Raw genomic sequence first — 23,290 nt, forward strand, 5'->3', positions numbered from 1 at the left:
ACGCCTAGGGCCAAACCTGCAGGAAACTGGCTTATAGGAAACTTCCACTTCCGATTACTCTATTAGTGCTTCATTATCAGAGGAGCCGGAAGCTTCTGCAGTCATTGGTCTAGTTTACATTCACTTGGAATTGAGTAGATTCACATTTTACTCATTTGTGGGTGTAAAAAAATACAATTTTTACCTGCTGAAAATACTATTAAACAACATCATGGTTTTATTGGAATGTTTAAATGGAAACAGCACTGTAAAACAATCTTTTATTTTGAATCAAATCAACGTTTATAGTCATTTCAACTTACAAAAATCTAACTGCACTGTAAAAAAATTGCTGCCTTTATTTTTTGTTGTATCAAATGGACCTTTCTGGACAACTTACATAAATTAAAATGACTAAAAATATAAGTTAAAGCAACACAAAAACATTTGTTGTCTTGACTTTTTGTCATTACATAAGGTAAATTTTGTATAGCTTAAAAATTTTGTTGATACCTGATTAACTTATTAAAATAAGTTTAAGCAAAATAAAAAAATACATATTTGTTGTCTTGACTTTTTTCCAATACATTTTTTAGTGTGTAACTATCCTATCGGTCTTCACTAATGATTTTTCATTTGGTATTTTATTGGTGGCATGCTACACCACTAAATCTAAATAAGCAAGTCTCAGAACACTTTAAAATATGCTGGTTGTAATGACTCATATAGTTTTCAATGGTATTTGTTGTGGAAACCATTAGAACTTCTATAAAGGTTTCATCAGGGTTCCCTTTTGGCATGTTTGGTTTAATTAAAACTTTTGTGTTATTGCTTTATTGGTAAAATTGAATAAATGTGAAACTGGAATCCAGATCCTGGCACACACCACCGAGCAGTGGTGCATTTTCGAAAACCACCGTTAGCCAACTAAGGTCGCAAGTTCCATTTTTACAAACCTACACTGTAAAAAATGGCCGTGATTTCATCAGTAAAAAACTGTAAAAATGCTACAGTACAAATCCGTAAACTGGTTAATGGTATGTTTCCTTAATATGTTTGACGAATAACCGTAAATTGACTTTCCCAGAATTCCCTGCATGGCACATCAATTTTTATGCATTTTATTGACATTAATATGGATCTTTTTAGTTGTTTCCCCAACAGTTATGTACATTAAAGATTTATGTTACATCTTATGTTGATAAACAATGTTTATTTCATGACTTTAATTTTATGCATGTTACCATACTGGTGTTCAGTAGCTGTGTGAATGACACTGAGCACCTTCTATACGCTGATACTCTTTTCTGCTTGTGGAAGAAGTTGATTGTGATGAGCATTAGTTCATTATGTAACTTTCTCATCACCACCTGCATATGGGTGTGATAACGTGTCTAACTGTGTTACAAAAGATGTGTAGATGTTGATCATTCAAAATACAGACATATTACCTTTATAAATGTATAAAATACGGTAGTTTACCGTAAAAATGAGAAATTACTTTTACGGTTTGTACTTTTAACGGTAAAGTACTGGCAACCACAGCTGCAGTTTTTTTACCGTAAATTTTACGGATTTATTTTTTACAGTGTAGTTAGTTGATTTGGTGTTTCCCAAATCAATCGCTCCAACAAACATTTGCAAACTGTGTCGCAAACTACACCTCTAGAGCTGTAGTTAGAAGCCTGGTTGTGTTGTATTTCCAGTTTCCCCCCTGCCCCCATACCTTAAACCTTCCAATATTTAAAAAAAAGCATTAAAGTCATCTCTCTTAGGTGTAATTTGCTTTCAAAGTATTGTTACGATCCTTTTTTTAGTCATCTTTATATTGACAATTGCGCTCCCTTTTTAGTGCATTGAAAACATTAAAGTCATTTTGACCGTGGCTCATGACGAAAGCTATAGGTGGCCTATTATTTAAAAGTGGAATTTACTTCATGTCTCCACAGCTCCAAAACAAAAATATATAGCATATGTTGTAGGCTTTTACAATAATAAAAATAAAATAAAAAATAAACAAGATCCTACTTAATAATAATAAAAATGCTAAAATAATAATTATTATCATTAAGTAGAATTTTTCCTCATTTCTTAATAAATAGCCTATTGTAAATTACAACCATTAATGATTTATATGGTTTATTTATGAGATTAAAATATGTGTTAGCTAAGTGGTTTTGTTTTAGAATAGAATATGTTATATATATATATATATATATATATATATATATATATATATATATATATATATATATATATATATATATATATATATATATATATATATCTAAACTGAACTAACTATGACCATTTATGTGAAGCTGCTTTGACACAATCTACATTGTAAAAGCGCTATACAAATAAAGCTGAATTGAATTGAATTGAATATATTTATATGGAAAAGGGGTGCATGTTTTTACCAAAACTAATATTGTTTTTTTATGCATGTGCGTATAAAACAATATAATTTGCACAAAAAAATTATGGGTCTTTTCTCTAAAGAAGTTATTACCACCCTATTTAGAGCATCATTTTGGACATTTTACCTTATTCCTGACGTGTATAACTATAACTAACGTGGCTTAAACGACGGATCTGAAACAGAGAAACTTAAGGTTTTGGGAAACACTCGTCACTACTTCGTTCTTTTTCCAAACGATGCATCATACTATGATAGTTCAGCCGTGAGTTACTTCGTTGTTTGGGAAACGCACCCTCTATTGAGACTGCTAAAAATATGGTACCACAACGGAGAAATTTAAGGATAATGGACGATGACTCATTTCATTATAGTAAATAGATTTTAATTAATTTAATAGCTCATAACTCCGGAAGGATAATATTTCTGACTTGAACTGTATCGTCCTTTGTGTTCAACAGAATAAAGAAACTCAAACAGGCTTGGAACAAGTGCAGAATGAATAGATGATGGTAGAATTAGAATTTTTGGGTGAACTATCCCTTTAAAATGGCAATTTGATTGCAAAAAAAAAAAAGAAAAAAAATGAATCAAATGAAACAACACTGGGGCAGCACGGTGGTGAGTGGGTAGCACAATCGCCTCACAGCAAGAAGATCGCTGGTTCGAGCCTCGGATGGGTCAGTTGGCGTTTCTGTGTGGAGTTTGCATGTTCTCCCCATCTTTGAGTGGGTGTCCCCCACAAGTCCGAAGACGTGGTATAGATGAATTGGGTGAGCTAAAATTGTCTGTGGTGTATATGTGTGAATGAGTGTGTAAGGATGTTTCCCAGTGTTGGGTTGTGGCTGAAAGGGCATCCGCTGCATAAAACATATCCTAGATAAGTTGGCGGTTCATTCTGCTGTGGCGACCTCGGATTAATAAAGGTATTAAGTCGAAAAGAAAATGAATGAAACATCACTGTACACAATACACATGAGCCCCTCACCTCCACAGGGGCAGCATCAGTAGCCCTCATCCCCAACAGTGTGTGTCCACTGATAGGCAACTGGCCGCGGAGCTCCAGAGGCTTGTTCTCAATGGAGCTGCAGTCCACGTGCAAAGAGGCAGATTCTCTCTGCAGACTCAGAGCAACCTTATGCCAGCGCTTGTCCATCAGGGATTCCACACCATCTCCGTCGAACACACAGCCCACCATGGGCCCTTCAGGGTCGGCTCCTCTCGCCCGCAGGGCCAGGTTGCCATCTGGACCATTCCAGTCCAGTGAGAACTAAAGGAGTGTGATAAATAGAGGGGGGAAGAAGGGAGTTATTTAAAATCACTCTGAAGCTGCAGTTAGGGTTGGCTATATTTGTAGTGGCTGCATGATGTAGCCTTTTAGAATACATTATTTGTGACCCAATCTGGCAAAATGAGCAAGAAGTCGCACAAATTTAGCTAAATTCACAGACATTCAGAAATTATTTGTAGTCCAAAAGTAGTCAAATCTCTATAAAAGTTGAGTTAAAGATTTAAATTAGATGAAAATGAACATTGCTTCTCTTGTCAGTTTCTCTATATTCTGGGTATCGCTCTCCAAATATGGTGTTAAACAATGTATAAAACCAATCAAATGCTTAGTAATGTACACCAACTGTGGCATAAACGCTAATCATTTGTCAAAGCGAGGTCCTGTTTCAACTGACAAAACCATTCAAGGTATCAATTTGAATAGGATATTAAATCCTAGAGTCTCCTTTTACCATTGATATCAGTTAATTTTTAATATTTGGGTCACTGTGACTCATTTTGCTAGATCAGGACACATTTTTTGTGATATATAATATAGTTAAGTAATATCACATGATTGGAAATATGATAATAATTCAGATAATATCATTCAGATGATAATAATTGCTTGTTGAAACAGTTCAACAAGCAAAAAGGGAGTAAGTTACAGGTTACAGTATGCACAATATTGTTTAGTTTGCAATACAATTATTTAAAAAAAAAAGCCAGATATTTGTGTATTTCAGAGAGCAACATTGAATGAGTTTGTTCAGTTATTTCACGTCAAAGGCAATGAAAATAAACGATTATTTGCCATTAAAGTGAAATTACAGAACCTACACACAGGAGTCTGAGGATGATTACCAGTTTAGAAGAAAATCTCAAACGTTGTTTTCATCTGAAGTGTTGAAACACACTTGTTTTGTTATTCAGCCTTTTTGAATGAACCATTTAAATTAGCGTTTCAATGAATCAATCAATAAGATTTGGACCACTTAATTATGTTTCGTTCATGAATAGGGTATATGCAGAGCTAGTGTTTCTTCCCATACTGATACATTTTAGTGATATAATTTTTTTAATGATATGATTTTTCCAAATGTTATGGTTCCTTTTACAGCATCAATGTTGTTGAATTAAAATACAGTCAGTTAAATAGACTTTGGCATTCATTTAGCTGCTTAAGCATAAAACGAGCTGAAACGCCATTTACACGCACACACCCATTGAATATACTGGGGTAAAATAAATGTTAATATTTTAAAGACATGGCAGGCAAAAAAGTAATTTAATGCAGTGCTTCTTGTACAATCTGAGACCCACTTTATATCAGATATCATTCGGGCAGTGGAGATCGCTGATTTATAAAGAAAACAGACCTTAAACACGCTGATTTTGTAACCACATAACAGTTCACTGAAAGCTTGACCCAGGTAATTGACAAATTAAAAGTCCTTTCACATACTTTCGCATTTACCCTATTACTTAATCAATTAATTGAATTGACACAATTAATGATTCGATGAATCACTCATATATTTTGAGTTCCTAAATGAATCTCTCAATCAGAAGGGCTTTTCCAAATTTGATGATGCTATTCATGCGACAATTAAAACGACCGCAGGGAAATGTCAAAACAGTTTTATTCTTCCTGGTTTTATTATTGAGACATGCTGCGTGCAAAATTGCCGCAACAGATTGTTTACGTTTGTTGTGAGCAATCATTTTAGAACGCGGGATAGTGAAAGTGTCGTGGGTGGATGACGTCAAACTCCAAGGGAGTTTTCTTCCTTGTTTGGTGCATCTTCACTGTCGTTCAGTCTGACATTATGACGGCTAAGATCATACAGTGTGGTATGAGAGCCATGTTTGTGCAGTCTGACATGCTAAAATCGATCAGGATTATAAAAAAATCTCACAGTGTGAGTTGGCCTTAAAAGTATTTAGGTGCAGAAATTGAATAATCAAATGTAAACTTAATAGATAATTAAATAAAACGTATTTTTATTAAAGTTAAAAACATTATAGTTTCTTGTCCATGAATATTTATGCTCACTTGAAATGCTCACACAATTGCAGGACCTAAAAATACATGAAGATGATAAACCTTCCAATCTGGCTAAACAGCTAATAAGAATCAAAATATCTGGTTTTCATAGGGTTATGAAGTCTTTTTTTAGACTGAATTATTGGATCAGAAAAATATTTATCAACAGTTGATTTAAGTATTATCATTAAATGATAAAAAAATAATAATTATATGGTAAGAAATATCATTACTTAACAACAATATTTCACATTACATAATTTTCCAGTATTGTGCAGCACTAAACTCAACACTGCATATTCTTCGATGTGTCAATTGTGGATTTGCACATTACAATATCGATGCTGAAAAGCTAAATTGTGAAACCCTAATCTACATCTAACACAATCTAACACAATCAGGAAGTTGAGGACTTTCCATTCAGCCCTTCTATACACTTTTCTATCAGCCACAAATCTATAAACATAAGCAGACATTGGACACACACCTGAGGATATCCGTGCTCATCAGATATCTGGAACAGGTAAATGCTCTCATTCAATGATTTCTTCTTTAGCAGCAGGGTGAAGACCAGGGTGAACTCCTCTGGAAGTCCATGAGGAAACACTTGACTGAGGAGACAAGCGTGTGGTTAGACTGCAGCGCACGTACAAACAAATAAACACGGAGCAGCTGGGTTTAAGAGTAAAGAATCAGCCTGAATGCTAGCAGCACTGGGGAGTATCTCTATATTAATGGTGCTGCGGATACAGATCGAGGGATAACCCTTGACACTAATTTTGAAAAGAAATGCAGCTCGGCAAACCTCATCTTCATTCTCAACTTCTATCTCTCACTAGATAAACAGTTAGCCTGCTTCTTGGTGGGTCAAGGGCAGACAAACTCCAGGAATGTGTTTACCATCTCAAATACACACACACACACACACACACACATGCATATATACACGGTACTGGAGTTTATTCACACGCATGTCAAAAAAACAGCAGGAAGGTGATCATAAACGCATATAAATGCATGCATAACACGCAGCGCAATGAGCAGGTAGAGTGTTTGTCTCTAAAACGAGGTGACAATGATTTATAACAGAGACCTGGAATCCAAAGTAATAACAGCGAGGCTGCTCTCCTCGAGGAAAGAAAAAAAATGAAATCAGGACTAAGCACTGGAGAGAGAGAGAGTGAGAGTTTGTACAGGATGAAACTTGTTATGACAGCGGGTGAGGTGCACATCTCTTTTACAGCTTTCTTGTTGATGTTACTGAACAAAACTACTGTACTGAAAAGCCCATCATAAATCAGGGATTAATGATTTTTTATTATTTCATTACTGCAGTCTCAAACTGTAGAGCTTTAGCTTGGAATATATTATAATATATTATATTAGTGGTTAATACTTACTGAATGTCAGTAGTTTTGAAGTAGAATGCTAATTTTTAGCTGATAAATTCAACTCAGGCTCATTGCAGATACGTTCTCAGATCTACCTACCTATCTATCTTTCTGGGGACCGCGAAATATGTAACTGGAGGTTCGTCTGCAGCGACACGATGGGTAGCACGTTCGCCTTACAGCAAGAAGGTTGCTGGTTCGAGCCTCGGCTGGGTCAGCTGGCGTTTCTGTGTTGAGTTTGGATGGTGTCCCACAGTCGAAAGACATGTGCTATATTTGAATTAGATGACCATAGTGTATGGGAGTGTGTGAATGAGTGTGTATGGATGTTTCCCAGTGTTGGGTTGGGGCTGGGAGGGCATCCGCTGTGTAAAACATATGCTAGATAAGTTGGCGGTTCATTCCACTGTGGCGACCCCAGATTAATAAAGGGACTGAGTCAAAAAGAAAGTGAATAAATGAACGAGGTACTTCTGCTCGCAGTTTTTGTTTCCAATCCACCAGAGGGCTGCTGTGTACGCTTTTTGATGATCTCGAATTTCTCTCGCGCATCCTTTTCTCGTTTAAATCCACCAGAGGGCGCAATAAACACTTAAGCCAACCAGGCCAGCTTGCTGTCGACTGATCAACTGACCCATCCACCCCCTTCTCTAAACCCAACCGATAGGTTGTGTTTTCAAAAGCAATCTAGAGAAAGAAAAGCTGTCGTGGCCATGTGATTTCACCACCTTTTCAGACTGTTGTTTATTTATTTGTTTGTTTGTTTTTTTGCTTTTTATTTACCTGGTTTCTCAAACCGTTCTTCACCTGACTCAAACCCCATCATCGCAGTCAACTCTGCTGCACGTCCCAAGTCCGCCAAAGTATGCGGTGAGCTACTAGGCAAACTGGTAAGACTGAAAAAGCCATCCAAATGGAGGTAAGCAGTCAGCTGGTAGTGTTAAAATGAACAGAAGCCGTCATAGCCATCATACCACCCCGTAGCGCTCTTTTTAAAGACAAAATGCAGCCAGATGCAACTCTGGCTACATAGTTGACACTCTCCAGAGATATAGACAGGGGTACATATCCACAATGAGCCTGTGTTGGATAATTTTACTAGATAATTTTCTTTCCAATAATGCCTGCCTACATTTTTTCATGAGTATGGTTTGTAAGTGCAAACTATAAAACTACACAAAACCCAAACAAAATTTGTATCATCTTCTGATAGTAACAAAACCCAATTATTATTATTTGCTAATAGTTCATTCATTTCTAAAATGCAGAGATGTAACTTTTAATTCAATGTGCTAAAATAAGCATGTTTCCATTCTAACAACCCTTGTGCTTTTTATTAGCTAAAGTGCTGATGTCAATCAAGCTGTTTTTAATTTGGGCTTATAGTTATGACACAGTAAATGACTGCAGGATTCAATTGATGTTTTGTCATTTTCTTATACAATGAGAAGATGCTTTGAGTAAATATTAACATCACGGCAGACCTAACCATGAGATCTATGAGAAGTAATGCTAACAGGTATAATTTTCAGATTTTAATAATTCATTCATTTTCTTTTCGGCTTAGTCTCTTTATTAATCTGGGGTCGCCACAGTGCAATGAACCACCAACTTATCCAGCATATGTCTTATGCAGCAGATGCCCTTCCACCCACCACTCGGAAACATTCATACACACTAAATCCCACACACACTATGGACAGTTTTAGCTTACCCAATTCACCTATACCGTGTGTCTTTGGACTTGTGGGGGAAACCGGAGAACCCAGAGGAAACCCAAATGAAAATGGGGAGAGCACGCACACTCCACACAGAAACGCCAACTGACGCAGCAGAGGCTCGAACCAGCAACCTTCTTGCTATAAGGGCGAACGTGCTACCCACTGCACCACCGTGCCACCCGATTTTATTAATGTATTAGCAAATTTTATATGCACAATAGTGGAGAAATGTGAAATGTGATTTTGTAGTTGAGTGTTACGATAATGATATTTCTTGTGCTACAGTATAATTAGCTTTAAAGGAAATGCTATTTTATCAGCAATACAAATGTGATTATTTATGTAATGATCATACTAAAATAAACAGGCAATAGATATTTTTTAATTTTTTGTTAAATAGTATTAAATAGTAAAAAAAAAAAAACATTTAGACTTTAAAAAACATGGAATGACTGGGCAGATCTTAGCAAAAATGAATGGATATAGCATGTACTATTATCGCGATTATGAGACTTTTCCAATATAGCCCCATAGTAATTATTGACCAATCATTAATAAGCATGATAGTGGGGAAATATATGATATGCGCTATTGTTGATGGGTGTTATGATAACGATATTTCTTACAATTTAAGTAACTTTAAAAATAATATTTTATCAGCAATAAAAAATAATTATTATTATTTAATTAATTAATTATTAAAGAGGTAATGGATAAACAGGTAATGGTTGATTAAGTTAATGTAAAAATTATAATTTAGACTTAAAAACAAAACAAATACATGGGTAAATGCAAGAATCCTAAAAATAATCTCAACACCTTTTTAAGACTTTTTAATGACCTTCTCAGAATATTTTAAGACCTCATCGCCACTTCAAGTTCTAATCAGTATCAAACCTTTAACTTAATAAACAGTTGTATTTAAATAAATCAATGGAGCACACCCATGCAACAGAACTCAGATAAGCTCAGAAGAAACAAAGCTTGAAAAAGAAAATTACGCAGTTGTTTTCAGCGACAGGCTTCAGCAACTGTTTAAACTCGTCTTTCTTTAACCAGGAGTCAAACTTACATTTTCACATGTTGCCGTCTGTTTCGCTCTATGGTTTCCAATTGCATGGATCGACCACGCCGTTGTTAATATTAGGAGGAACAATTATATATTCATGCTTTTTTGGAGTCAAACACTTTGGACAACACTTGAACAAAATGTCAGACCTCGTAAAAACGTGATTAAAGGTTCAGGACACCCTGGAGAACTTTTTTTTTATATTAACAGATTTGTGTGTGTTGAGCATCAGTTAAAACGATGTTAGCACCTGTCAGCTTTAATTGTGGGGAAAACTGGACAATTTTGAGCTTTTGTCAGCTAATTTCAGCTTCCGGGTTTAAAATGATTTTTGGGGCGGGATCAAAAACGGCGACGTATCGCAGTACTGCAAGTGCGATGATGACGCGTCAGTTCCTCATTATTATTCATAGCGGAGTTTTCTTGTCCTATGAGAAGAGCCAGCTGCTTAATTATTCATGAGACCTGCCAGACCTACCAGAGCCAAGCCCGAGCTGTGAGACACGTCACGGACCCACGGCACGGGCACACAGTATTTAGCTGTTTATGAAGGCTCATATGCGTTTGTTTCCATGATCCACGCGGTTTGTTGCATGTTTTCCCCCGCGATCTTGTCAGGGCCGATCATAAAGCTGTGTGTGTGTGCTGCTAGCATTTTTGTCGGGAGAGCAGCACGAGAATTAGAGAATGGCGGACGCTGTCTTTTATCTGGAGTTTATTCACATTCAGACACATCACTGTGCTGCTGTGTTTGCCTACATCCTCCAGATTACCAGCAGGGCTAATGGTTAAAATAGACAGGTCAGGAGACCTGCTGCACTGAGTCTGCTGGATACGGGGATTGAGGGAGAAGTCCTCATTTATAGGGTTTACATGAACAAACTTATCTTTATAATGATATAAATTGTGGTTATGTGTATATGAAATTACAAATAACAAATGTAGCAGGGCATTAAATCACTGTTCATTTCTTTGCATTTTAACTTTGTAAACTATAAACTCATGCGTCTCCTCACGGTTTGTCTCATTTTGTGAGCTAGCTTCGTTCGCTCACGTTCTCCCCTGCTGGCTAAGCCCACTCCTGCCCGATGCTCGCGGAGCTCCACGCCCATTAATCATGCATCTTTTGAAAAAATTCTGAAGTAGACTTTAACCGAAAGTGGGGGGTGTCATGGCCCTTTAAGACTTTTTAGTACCTTTTTAAGGGCCTTAATTTTCTAAAAATTGACTTATCAACTTTTACTACTTTTTAAGACCCTGCGAACACCCTGGAATATCTGAAATCCTCTGCGAACTTTCTAATTCATATTGGTTGTTGTCATTTTCCTCTCTTGTCTCCCAACATTAGTGTGTATTTTCAGCTCTCGGTTAACCTATAAGCACCAACAGGGAGGTGGGAATAAAGAGAGCAAAGGTCACATCTGATTGGCCAGATTTGGATAAACAACCAATGATTGCAGCCCACAAATGCTTGGCACAGAAAATGAATTTAATGTATTGCACTTCTCTGCGATATGGATGTTGCATGTACTACTATCATTCATTCATTTTCTTGCCGGCTTAGTCCCTTTATTAATCCAGGGTCGCCACAACGGAATGAACCACCAACTGATCCGGCACGTTTTTAATCAGCGGATGCCCTTCCAGCCACAACCCATCTCTGGAAAACATCCACACACACAGTCATTCACACACACACTCATACACTACGGACAATTTAGCTTACCCAATACACCTGTACAAGTCTTTGGACTGTGGGGGAAACCGGAGCACCCGAGGGAAACCCACGCGAGCGCAGGGAGAACATGCAAACTCCACACCGAAACGGCAACTGAGCCGAGGCTCGAAACAGCGACCCAGCAACCTTCTGGCTGTGAGGGACAGCACTACCTACTACCTACTGCGCCACTGCGTCGCCCAACTACTTTCACAATAATGATATCAATTTTTATATATTGTGCAGCCCAATAGTAAATGTTGAACAATGATTATTAATAAATACTATTGGTCAATTCTATATTCTACTCTATAATATTTAATATTCTTAATCCATGTTCATAAATCCATTAATTAATAGAACTTTACTGTAAAGTGTGACCATTTGATTAGGATATTAGCTATAAAAAGATACTTGCTTCATTATCAGTATAAGCCACAGCGAATGGCTAATTATCAGTTATTTTTATCAGCATCCACGTTCGTGTGTACTTCTTCTCTTTACATTAATACAAAACCCTGAGTAAACCCACTTAAACATAAGCCATACATCTCTTTCCAATGTAAGGTGAAAGCTGCGATACAGAAAAGAAAGAGGTAGACAGTTCTATTACAGGCCAAGTCTAAACTAAGAAAATGACTAACACAGAGGTGGCCGAACAATTTAAACACCATCTGCTGCTATCAAAAATCAGAGACCAGCCAAGAAGACTTTACATTAAACTTTATCTCATAGAAAGAGAATGTAGGAGAGCATTTACTGAGGAAAAAGCATATTGTTTTTTCCTCTCCCTATCTCTCTCTGCAGTAAGATGGCCATATAGAGTGAGTTTGGAGCGCAGACTTTTCTCTCTGTCTCCCTCTCTCTATGTGTGTGTGTGAGATGAGATTTAGAGCGGGAGAAAAAGAGCTCAGGTTTCAAATGGAGAAAGCACCTGGGGCTCTGGAAAACCCATTCTTGGAGAGGAACTCCCAGATGATGGGGGTGGGATTTGGGTATGTCTGTGTGTATATGAATCTTTGCCTTTTCCTTTCTGAGTTTCAGAGGGTCAAACTGTACAACTTTAAACCCAAGGACAGCAGTTACTGTAGCTAAAGGGGATATAAAATAGAACAAGAAGAGAAATAGTGAAATCTCACTTAACATGTGAGCGATCAAGTTCACCAAAAAATGAAAACCTACAGTGTAAAAGAAAAATCTTGCTGCCTTACATGTTTTAGTTGAATCAAATAAACTTTTTTGTCATCCTAACTTACATCCCTATCTTTTGCTGAATATCAGTTTTAATAATCAATAATGGTCATTAAAAAGTATAACACCATAAGTTTACACAATACAGGAAACAACAGCAAGCAATAAGTCAAATGGCAGAATCTGTGTAAATGGTAACATAATGCATTACCTAAGAGTGGTTGAAGATTCAAAAGACCATTAGATAGAGACAAGATGAATTAAATATTATGTTTGACAACTATAGTGAGAAGAAATCCAACAGAAGATGCATGATGAACTGTCCGACCTGTGCTGCTTTCACCTAGGGAGCTGTGCTCAAAGCACCCGCTGACTGCCTGGAGCTCAGACGTGCGCATACGCTGCAGAGCATGCCAGAGTGTGTGTGCGGTCATGTGATGACAATATTAAGGTTGAAAACAGGACAAAACTACAGTTAGATTTTTATTTTATTATTGTTGTAACAGCTCAGGGATGAGCTGAATAAAGGGTTGGAAATGAATGCTTTTCTCATTTTTTTTCTTATTCATTCATACAGATTCATCGATTACTAAAATAATTGTTAGTTGCAGCCCGTCTATTCACTTTTCAAAGGGAAATTATTCGGTAACACTTTATTTTGATGGTCCATTTGAGTATTAGTAAACTGACTGTTTAATATCTGCTCATACTGCCCATTTAACAGACATTTAACTGACTATAAGAAACTTTGCAAGTACATGTCAACTTACACTGACGCTAACCCCAACTTAACAATCTACTTATAATCTAATGAGAATTAGTTGGCATGTAGATGCAATGTAACTTAAACTCAACAAACGAACCATAAAGACAAAGTGTGACTTATTATTTGTATTATTTTTATTATGTTTTTTAAAACTCCTGTTGTGGTACAAAAATGAAATAAGTACAATAGGACATAAAGCATTACAAAAACACACAAGAATATGCAAATTATGTCCTTTTAACAACAAATACATCATTATTTAGTGATCTTATTCTGAAATTCCAGAGGAGACACATTATCTCACATAAGAAATGAGAGCCTCTCAACATACTGCATCCAGATCCCGAACCTTTAAGTAACATTTGTAGCAATGCACCATAAGCACCGAGATAAGCTGCATCAGATCTTCATGTTTATTTACAACTGCCAAGCGTCTCCCTCTGAAGAGAGTGTCAGCCAGGGAACAGCCAGCATATGAAGGCAGGGAGATAAACAGCAGCTCAAGCCCTATTAGGGACAGACTGATCACATGTCCAAACATCTGAAAACAAATGGATAACTATGTAGTGAGATAAAGACAAGAAATCATCTCAGTTTCCATTATAACTACTTTAAAATGACTCAAAAGTCTACAATTTCTTAGTCGTTCAGGCTAATAATGCACTAAATAATGTTTGAATTATAGATATTAAAGGAATAGTTCACCCAAAGATGACTGTTTATTCACCCTCAGGCTATCCATCATATATGTGACTCACTATCTTCAGCAAAAGAGAGTTAATAAATCAAGTTTCTGAAAATAAAATGTCCAAAATATAGGTGAAATAATGTCCTATAATATGCTTTATAACATTTTGTATAATTGTACATAAGCTATTATTACGCTAAATGACAGTTTAGTGAGTGTCTTCTGTGAATCAATAACCTTTTACACTTTTACTGCTTTGACTCAAGTAAAACCTTCTATATAAGGTTATGATCAGTCTGGTTCTTGAATCTGATTGGCTGATAGCCGTGCGGTATTCTGTAATAACAGCAATCGTACAGCCTATATACCCTTGTGTATTACTCCGCCCACACAAAGTGACAGCAGATCTATAAACTCACGACAGTTTGACAAATATTGCAGCTTTGGGATAACATATTGTACTTTTGAGGCTTTTTAGGTTAGAATGTAGTTGTTTAGATTGCACCTATGCAGTTTATTTGTAAGGATAGTGCCTATTTTAAATATTTATAATATCGGAGATTCAGCGCGTTGGCAGACATCAGCCTGTCATACTGAGGCGAGCAAAGACGGTTAACATTCTGGCACAAGCTGACGACAAAGACCGCATAATGAGCCCATAGTGGAGAAAAACAGTGTTTTCTACAGCTCATCAAATCCTTATAGAACAGGTAAGTGACACTCAATCAATCTCTCTCTTTTGTATTTTGTAGTGCTGTATTTACACCATAGTAATCTCGTAGTGCTTACTTTACTTTGGCTTTTTCAGGGTTAATTATTGTGATCTCTCGATTGCGAGCGAGAAATATTAAAATGTCTCTAGACTGATGGCATTTTATGCCGTTCAGCCGTATAATCTTAAAATGTCAGCCAACTCACCCGTTTTGTCATCACTTTAGAAAGTACGCTAGAAAATCATTCCAATACTAGCTCTAAAGTGAAATTGGTGAATTAGTAACAGTTTCTGATGTTCTTTCGTCAGCTGCATATGTGAATGAGTGGCGGAAGAAAGTAGTTCCTCTTACAAAATAATTTTTGAGACTCTGTGTTTGATTTTCTTTTTATATACACGATTTTGCTGTCAAACTGTTGTATAAATGGAGTAACACACTCATAGCAGTGTGATTTGGCTGTATATCAACACTGGTGCGACCAGTGTTATATATATAATATATATAAATTTCACAATCTGTTGAAATTCTTGATTCTGATTGGCTGGAGGGTGTGCATTATTTTCGCTAAATCGCACAGATAAGCTGTGTCTGGTTGAAAGGTTGCATCCTCCGTAGGATGCATTTGAATTGCACTGCATCATCGCGGTGCATCGAAGGCTGTCTCATTTCAAAAAAATTTGAAGGCTTCTTCAAACACAGCCTCAAAATACGTTCTTCATTTTCCAGGTAATGAAGGACACAACCGAATGAAGGCCTCGAATGCCCCAAGATCCACTGCGCGCTGATAACAGCAGGACGTTTCTAAAAGAAAACTCCGGTTTAAATGTATGAATTAAGTTTATTTTACTTGGATACCTTAACATGTTATCAAACAAAAAGAGCATGACATGTCTTCTTAAAGAGTGATTTTATAGACAGTTTACATTTGTATGTGTACATCTTGACAAAATATCTAGTCAAATATTATGTGCTGTCATCATGGCAAAGATGACTTATTAAAACTATTGTGTTTAGAAATGTGTTTAACAGGAATTGGGGGGAAACAGGGGGGGGGGGGGGGTAATAATTCAGGGCGGCTAATAATTTTGAATTTAATTGTACATAAGTAATTACATAGATTATTAAAATAAATAGCTAAAACATTGAATCATTTAAGAATTTAGATCATATTTTAAAGAAAAAGAAAATCAATACTTGACTTGCCTGAGATAAAAATCTGACAGTTGGATGTTCTTGTATAACACAGTTACCTAACAATGTTTGTGTGTGTGTGTGTGTGTGTGTGTGTGTGCGTGTGTGTGTGTGTGTGTGTGTGTTTGTGTTTGTGGATGTGAAAAAATACAGTATACAATGTAGATTGAGGACAGTACAAAAAAGTCTGAAAAGGTTAGACAGTTCAGCACAAAAGCGAGCGCTTCAGTATTACTCGTCTGACCTATTTGGCTCAAACACTCAAGCTCTCTTTTCTGTTAAGTCTACATGAGAAAAGTATAACAGGAAATTCTAATAAGGAATTTGATGTGTAGTCTAAACCAACACAAACTGACTTTCTCATCTCAAACTGGGAAAATTTAGCACCCTTTAGCTTATATCATTGTCATTTTTCATCTACGCTCAGCTCAGTAAAAGCACTGTCATAAAACAGATTGTTACTGTGGCTCGAGGTCTCACCAAAAGCACTTAAAGTTATTGTTAATAAAAGATTTAACAGCATTTCTGTGAAAAATCACAACGCAGCGAGCAATCCGTTGAAATGTTTATTTGGAGTGAGATGGACATAAGAAAAAGAGGAAGTCAAAATCTCTGACTCTATTGTGATTGTTTTGTGATTCTAGTGTAAATGCTAGACCGAATAAGAGTCAACGGCCAAGAATTCTAGGCTTGTATTGACCTGCTGGAATACATTGGTAGTTCTGCAATTATGTTATTGTACTATGAATTTTTTTGCATTTAGATGCAGGATGAACAGACTCTATAATCTGAGAGAAAGTGAAAATGTGGTTATTTCTATATCAGCCTTAAAAGGTCATAGATGATGACAGAAATTAATTTCTCTGTGGGTAAGTAGGGTGTTTTCAGACCTGTAGACTGATTGCTTTGTTCCATACATATACTTCATACATGCCACAAACTGTGAATATCGGTTTTATGCCTGATACTAAAAGCATGTACATGCACTTGTATGGCAAAGCTGCTGAATGCATCAATACTGATATTGCTATTGGTCTGACACTCATGTACAGATATATGCATGTCAAAAACTAATGCTCTGATATGATAATGCTATCTGGTCTGACATTGTTCTCATTTACTTGTATGCTAAGAAATTGGGATGCACCATTACTTATATTGGTATCGGTATCATGTCTGCACTTTTGTAAGTTAATAACTAGTAATGCAATGATACTGATACTGCTATCACATCTGATAATGTGCTCATTTCCTTGCATGTCATAAACTAAGGATGCACAAATACCGATATTGGAATTCTGCTCTCATATACGCATACTTGAATGGCAAAATATATATAGATATCACATCTGATATTGTGCTCATTCACTTGCATGTTAAAAACTAGGGACGCAGCAATACTGATATCGGTATCCCATGCTCATGTAAACATTCATGTTTGCCAAAACTATAAATACATTAATACCGATATTGGAATTTTGCTCTCATATATACATACCTAAATGACAAAAAATATTTATGCACCAAAACCGATATTGATATCACGTCTGATACTGTGCCCATTTACTTGCATGCCAAAAACTAGAGATGCACCAATACCGATATCCTGTGCTTATGTAAACATACTTGTTTGCAAAAACCATGAATACACTAATACCAATATTGGAATTCTGCTCTCATATACAAAAACTTGAATAACAAAAACTATAGATGCACTAAAACCGATATTGATATCAAGTCTGATACTGCGCTCATTTACTTGCATGTCAAAACCTAATGATGCACCAATACCATGCTCGTGTAAACACACTTGTTTGCAAAAACTATGAACACACTAATACGGATATTGGAATTTTGCTCTCATATAGACATAATTAAATAGCAAAAACTATGGATACATCAAAACCGATATTGATATCACGTCTGATACTGTGCTCATTTACTTGCATGCCAAAAACTAGAATGCACCAATAGCAATATCCTGCGCTCATGTAAACATACTTGTTTGCAAAAACCATGAATACACTAATATCGATATTAGAATTCCGTTCTAAATGCTAAAAACTATGGATACACCAAAACCGATATCTGATACTGCACTCATTTACTTGCATGTCAAAACTAGGGATGCACCAATACAGATATCCCACTCTCATGTATACATACTTGTTTGCAAAAAATGTGAATGCACTAATACCGATATTGGAATTTGCTCTTATATACACAAACTTGAATGGCAAAACTATGGATGCACCAAAACCGATATTGATATCCTGCACTCATGTGAACATGATTGTATGTCAAAATCTAGGGATGCACTAATATAATACTGGTAATGGGTCTGATTCTGCACTCATTTCCTTGTACGCTAAGAAATAGAGATACACTGTTACCGATATTAGTATTAGTATTAGGTCTAATACTGCACTCATCTACTTTATGTTAAAAACTAGCAATGCACCTATACCAATACTGGTATGCCGAGCTCATGTGCAGACATATGTACACATAATTGACTAAAACCGGTAGTAAAAACTAAAACTACTAAAAAGTAGGGATGACCAAATACCGATATTTTTTGCCCTTGTATACATATACTTGTATGACAAAAAGTAAATGCGCCAATACCTATATTGGTATCAGCATCAGGTCTGATTCTGCGCTCATGTACACATAATTGTATGTCAAAATCTATGGATGTACTGATACCGATATTTGTATATGTATCGGGTCTGAAACTGTACCCATCTACTCTTATGTCAAAAACTAGATATACTCTGATAACAATATCTAGGTGATACTGTGCATATGTACTTATATGCAAAAAATAGGAATGTACCGATACCAATACAGGTCTGATACCGCAGGTTAATGTCACAGGTTTCAAAACAAATGCTCCAAACAAATCAGGTAAGAAAAACAAAGACAAAAAAAGAACGATTAAAAAACTTACTTTGTGGGTTGGATGAGTTGGACTTTGCCTAGGCGGAGGATGACAGGACCTCTTGGGTTTCGGATTTTCTTGACCTCACTGTTCATCAGCAGAGAGAATCGGCGTGCCAGATTGAAACCTGCAGATCGGGCGATCAATCCATTTACCACCCTACAGGCTAATAAATCAGCTGGCTGCTACCTGACACGTCCTACGCTATGTATCAGCTCTGCTGTGACAGTTTTCAATTCAAAGAAGCCTAAAGATGGAATCTTAATACTGTAGCAGCTGCAGCAGTTTTCAATTCATGTTAGACCAAAGGAAGAGCCGTAATATTGTGAGTATCTTTATCTCTTAGCTCATAGGCAGATTATGTGCCCTGATACTGCTTTATAGGCTTAATTTAAGTGTATTAAAGTGCTGGAATGATTGCAAATGGCAACAAAAAAATCACATAATTATGTAAAATGAACATCTTTTCCATTGCTGGATGTACTATGTTCAGAACAATGGAATTGTTAGTACAGGATGTGTTCTTGCATTTAAAGTAAGAGTGGTGGCTTTTTTTTTTAAGGTTTATATGGTTAACTGGGACACAAAATTGTATATTGAAATTGACATCACCTAGTGGCACTCAATTAAGGTGGTTTACAGGGACATACCACATGTCCCTGTAATTCAAAACTTTAATAATCATACTTAACAAGGACTTTTCATGTTCAAAATGTGCCACAGGTTTCCTGTGAGGACTGGGTTTAGGGATAGAGATGGTGTAGAGTCATTTTTACAGTATAAAATACAATATGCCTAAGAGTGTCCCTGTAAACAATGTATAGAAGTATGTTTGTGTATGTACAGTTGAAGTCAAAATTAGTATTTTATTCTATTTTAAATATTTCCCAAATGATGTTTAACAGAGCAAGGAATTTTTCACAGCATTTCCTATAATATATATTTTCTTCTTCTGGAGAAAGTCTTTCTTCATTTCAGCTAGAACAAAAGCTATTTTAATAAAAAAAAAATTAATAGATAAAAAATAACATTTTAAGGTCAATGCTATTCCTAAGCATATTCAAGACTTGACTAATTACCCTAACTTACCTAATTAACCCAGTTAAGCCTTTAAATGTCACTTTAAGCTGAGTACTAGTATGTTGAAAAATATCTAGAAAAATAATATGTGCTGTCACCATGGCAAAGATAAAAGAAAGCAGCCTTTTTAATAGGTTTATATGGTTTACAGCAGGGGTGTAGTTTTGAACTACAGGGACATGAGGTGTGTTCCTGTAAAACACCTTGAGTACAACTAGGTCATTTCTATTTTAATATATAGTTTTGTGTCCCTGTAAACCAGGTGTGTCCAAACTCGGTCCTGGACGGTCGGTGTCCTTATCTCCAACCCTAATCAAACACACCTGAACCACCTAATCAAACTTACTAGGTATATTAGAAACTTCCTGGCAGGTGTGCTGAGCAAGTTGGAGCTAAACTCAGCAGGACATCGGCCCTCCAGGACACCCCTGGTTTACAGGGAAACAAAACTGTATGTTAAAATGGATATGACCTAGTTCTACTCAATTAAGGTGGTTTACAGGAACACACCTCATGTCCCTGTAATTCAAAACTTTAAAATTCATACTTCACAAGGTTTTTCACGTTCAAAATCTCCTGTGAGGATTGGGTTTAGGTGGTGTAGAGCCATTTTTACAGTATAAAATAAAATGTGCCTATGGAGTGTCCTTGTAAACCCTCTATACATGTGTGTGTATGCACAGTTAAAGTCAAAATTTTTATTTTATTCTTTTTTAAATGTTTCATAAATTATGTTTAACAGAGCAAGAAATTTTTCACAGTATTTCCTATCATATTTTGTCTTGTAGAAAACTTTTTATCCATTTTCCATTTCAATAAAATCTATTTAATTAAAAAAAAACATTTAATGTCAATGTTATTAGACCCCTCAAACATCTTTTGATTGTCTATAGAACAAACACTCAGTCTACAATTACTTGCCTAATTAACCTACTTAAGCCTCTTTAAGATGATGTCACTTTATGATGAATACTACTATCTTGAAAAATATCTAGTAAAATATTATGTACTGTCATCATGGCAAAGATTAAAAAAATTGTTTTTAAAACTATTTAGTTTATAAAAAAAAAATCTTCTTTCCTTTTAACAGAATTTGGTGGAAAAATATACAGGAGGGCTGATAATTCTGGCTTCAACTGTATGTATTTCCATTAGCAGCTGTCTTTACCTGTAATGTTGTGTCTGGCAGTTTGAGGAAACTTCCAGTCTTCTACCTGTATGGACGGGCAAATGACACCTGTAGAAACACAGAACAGCAATCAAGTTGCAGCAGATCTCGCCCTGCCACTGGTGAAAGTTTTTTACATAAAGCATCTTGTACAACAGATCACAAGGACTCCTGTCAAAACTTAGTCCTGAACATGAGTTAAATGAGGTGAGGCGATCGGGTTGTCTTAGGGAGACAGACAGCATCTCAGATATAAATGAAGCTAAAAATAACATGCACTTCTCTGGGGGAATCACTCTAGCAATCTTACTGATGGTGGCAAAGACACTGACAGGTGGTCTGATGCACTTTCAGCTGATGGACGACATATGAACAAATGACAAAGACCTAGCTTTCAAAGGGTTCAGCTAAAGTAGATGATATGAATGGATTTATTCCAGGAGATATTCTACTGTTTGCACTTTATGAAGGGGTGTTATTTAAGGGGGCAGCAGTGGTGGCACAAGTTTACCGGCCATAAGTATATTTTTAAATAATCCTGATGATATGTTTGGATTTTTAAAACATGCATGAATTAATTCTTATGCATTAATTAAATACCTATGGCCGGCAAACTTGTGGCACAACTGCTGCCCTCTTAAATAACACCCCTTCTTAAAGTGCAAACAGTAGAATATATTTTACCAGAATTTATTTGGTACAATTGCATTTGTATCAGAAGTGAACCGTACAAGAGTTCACACAAACCACCCCAGACCCCCTCTTTCAGGCAGACTTGGGTACGGTTCATGGGTGCGCATCCGATTTTAGAATACAATGTTCCCACTAGCTAAACATACCATACTTTGACGTCAAACGAACCTGGGTGTGGATCAAAAGTGCTAGTGTGAAAGAACCCTTAGTGCAATTAAATAGGTAGTTGCATTGCAAGTCTAAATGGATGGATAGATGGATGGATATATGGATAGATAGATGTTTTCGCTACTGCAGACTAGTTCAGTAAAAAGAAAGAAGGAAGAAATGCCCGCATGTGTTTAGCATTTTTCCTTTTTTACAAACACACCAGTAATCTGTTAGTATTTGCTTTGCTTTGGCTTTTTCAGTTTTAATTATTGTAATCTCCCAATTGCAACAGAAAAACTGGGAAATTTCAATAGACTGATGGTATTTCATGCCGTTCAGCCTTATAATTTTAAAATATGAGCAAAATCAGCTGTTTTGTCGTCACTTTAGACATTATGCTAGAGAATCATTTAAACACTAGCACTAAAGTGATGTTGGTGAAGTAGCAAGAGTTTCTGCTGTTCTAACATCAGCTGCAGATGTGTATGAATGGCGAAAGAAAGAAGTTCCTCATACAAAAGGATTTTTAGACTCTCTGTGTTTGATTTTCTTTTATATATGAGCAATTCTATGCAAATGTAAACCTTGCCATGAAAAAAAAAAGTCGTTTTTAACAAAATACTGAAACCGTTTCTACATTTTTTGTTTAAGCAATTATTTTCCAGTACTTTAGACATATTCATAAATGTCTCAATCAATGTTTTTGAACAATTTTATTTGATCTACCAAAGTCACACAAATTTCACATCATTGTGCAGTTTAATTCACAGAATTTCAGCTCAACAAAGTATATTCTAAATACACTTAAAAAAAAAAAAACTGCAGCAGTTGATGAATATGACAATAATGAATATGACAATGACTAGACATTGGCAGGGCTCGAAATTAACCTTTTTGCTTGGTAGCACCGGTGCTCCTAACTTAAAAAATTTAGGCGCATCAGCCAAAATTTAGGCGCACCCACCAATTATAAGCACCGTTATTACAAGTTTTATACAAACATATTTATTGCATTTGAAATCAACAGTAATCAAACTAACAAGCAATATATATATATATACCTGGCTATTATTGCGATATTGGCTGTTAGTGAG

General features: G+C 36.1%; 1 protein-coding gene and 1 long non-coding RNA gene across 17 annotated transcripts in view; both read right to left on the reverse strand.

The window, feature by feature from the left end:
* col16a1 (collagen, type XVI, alpha 1) overlaps positions 1-23,290 on the reverse strand; it is a 156,668-nt gene that overhangs the window by 111,445 nt on the left and 21,933 nt on the right. For all 16 annotated transcript variants that reach the window (XM_087295958.2, XM_087295950.2, XM_087295955.2 and 13 more), the window contains exons 3-6: positions 21,354-21,422; positions 19,115-19,232; positions 6,202-6,325; positions 3,387-3,668 (exon numbers count right to left, since the gene is read on the reverse strand). In XM_087295958.2, coding sequence (XP_087152084.2) covers positions 3,387-3,668; positions 6,202-6,325; positions 19,115-19,232; positions 21,354-21,422 — 593 coding nt within the window. The remainder of the gene's footprint in view (positions 1-3,386; positions 3,669-6,201; positions 6,326-19,114; positions 19,233-21,353; positions 21,423-23,290) is intronic.
* Positions 13,274-18,051, reverse strand: LOC141379162 (uncharacterized). The gene is made up of 2 exons (XR_015517148.2): positions 14,648-18,051; positions 13,274-14,574 (listed from the first exon to the last, which is right to left on the reverse strand). It is a non-coding gene; the product is annotated as an uncharacterized LOC141379162 (long non-coding RNA).

The sequence above is a fragment of the Danio rerio genome, chromosome 19, assembly GCF_052040795.2.
Source record: "Danio rerio strain M-AB ecotype USA chromosome 19, GRCz13ab, whole genome shotgun sequence".
In the NCBI taxonomy this organism is placed as follows: domain Eukaryota; kingdom Metazoa; phylum Chordata; class Actinopteri; order Cypriniformes; family Danionidae; genus Danio; species Danio rerio.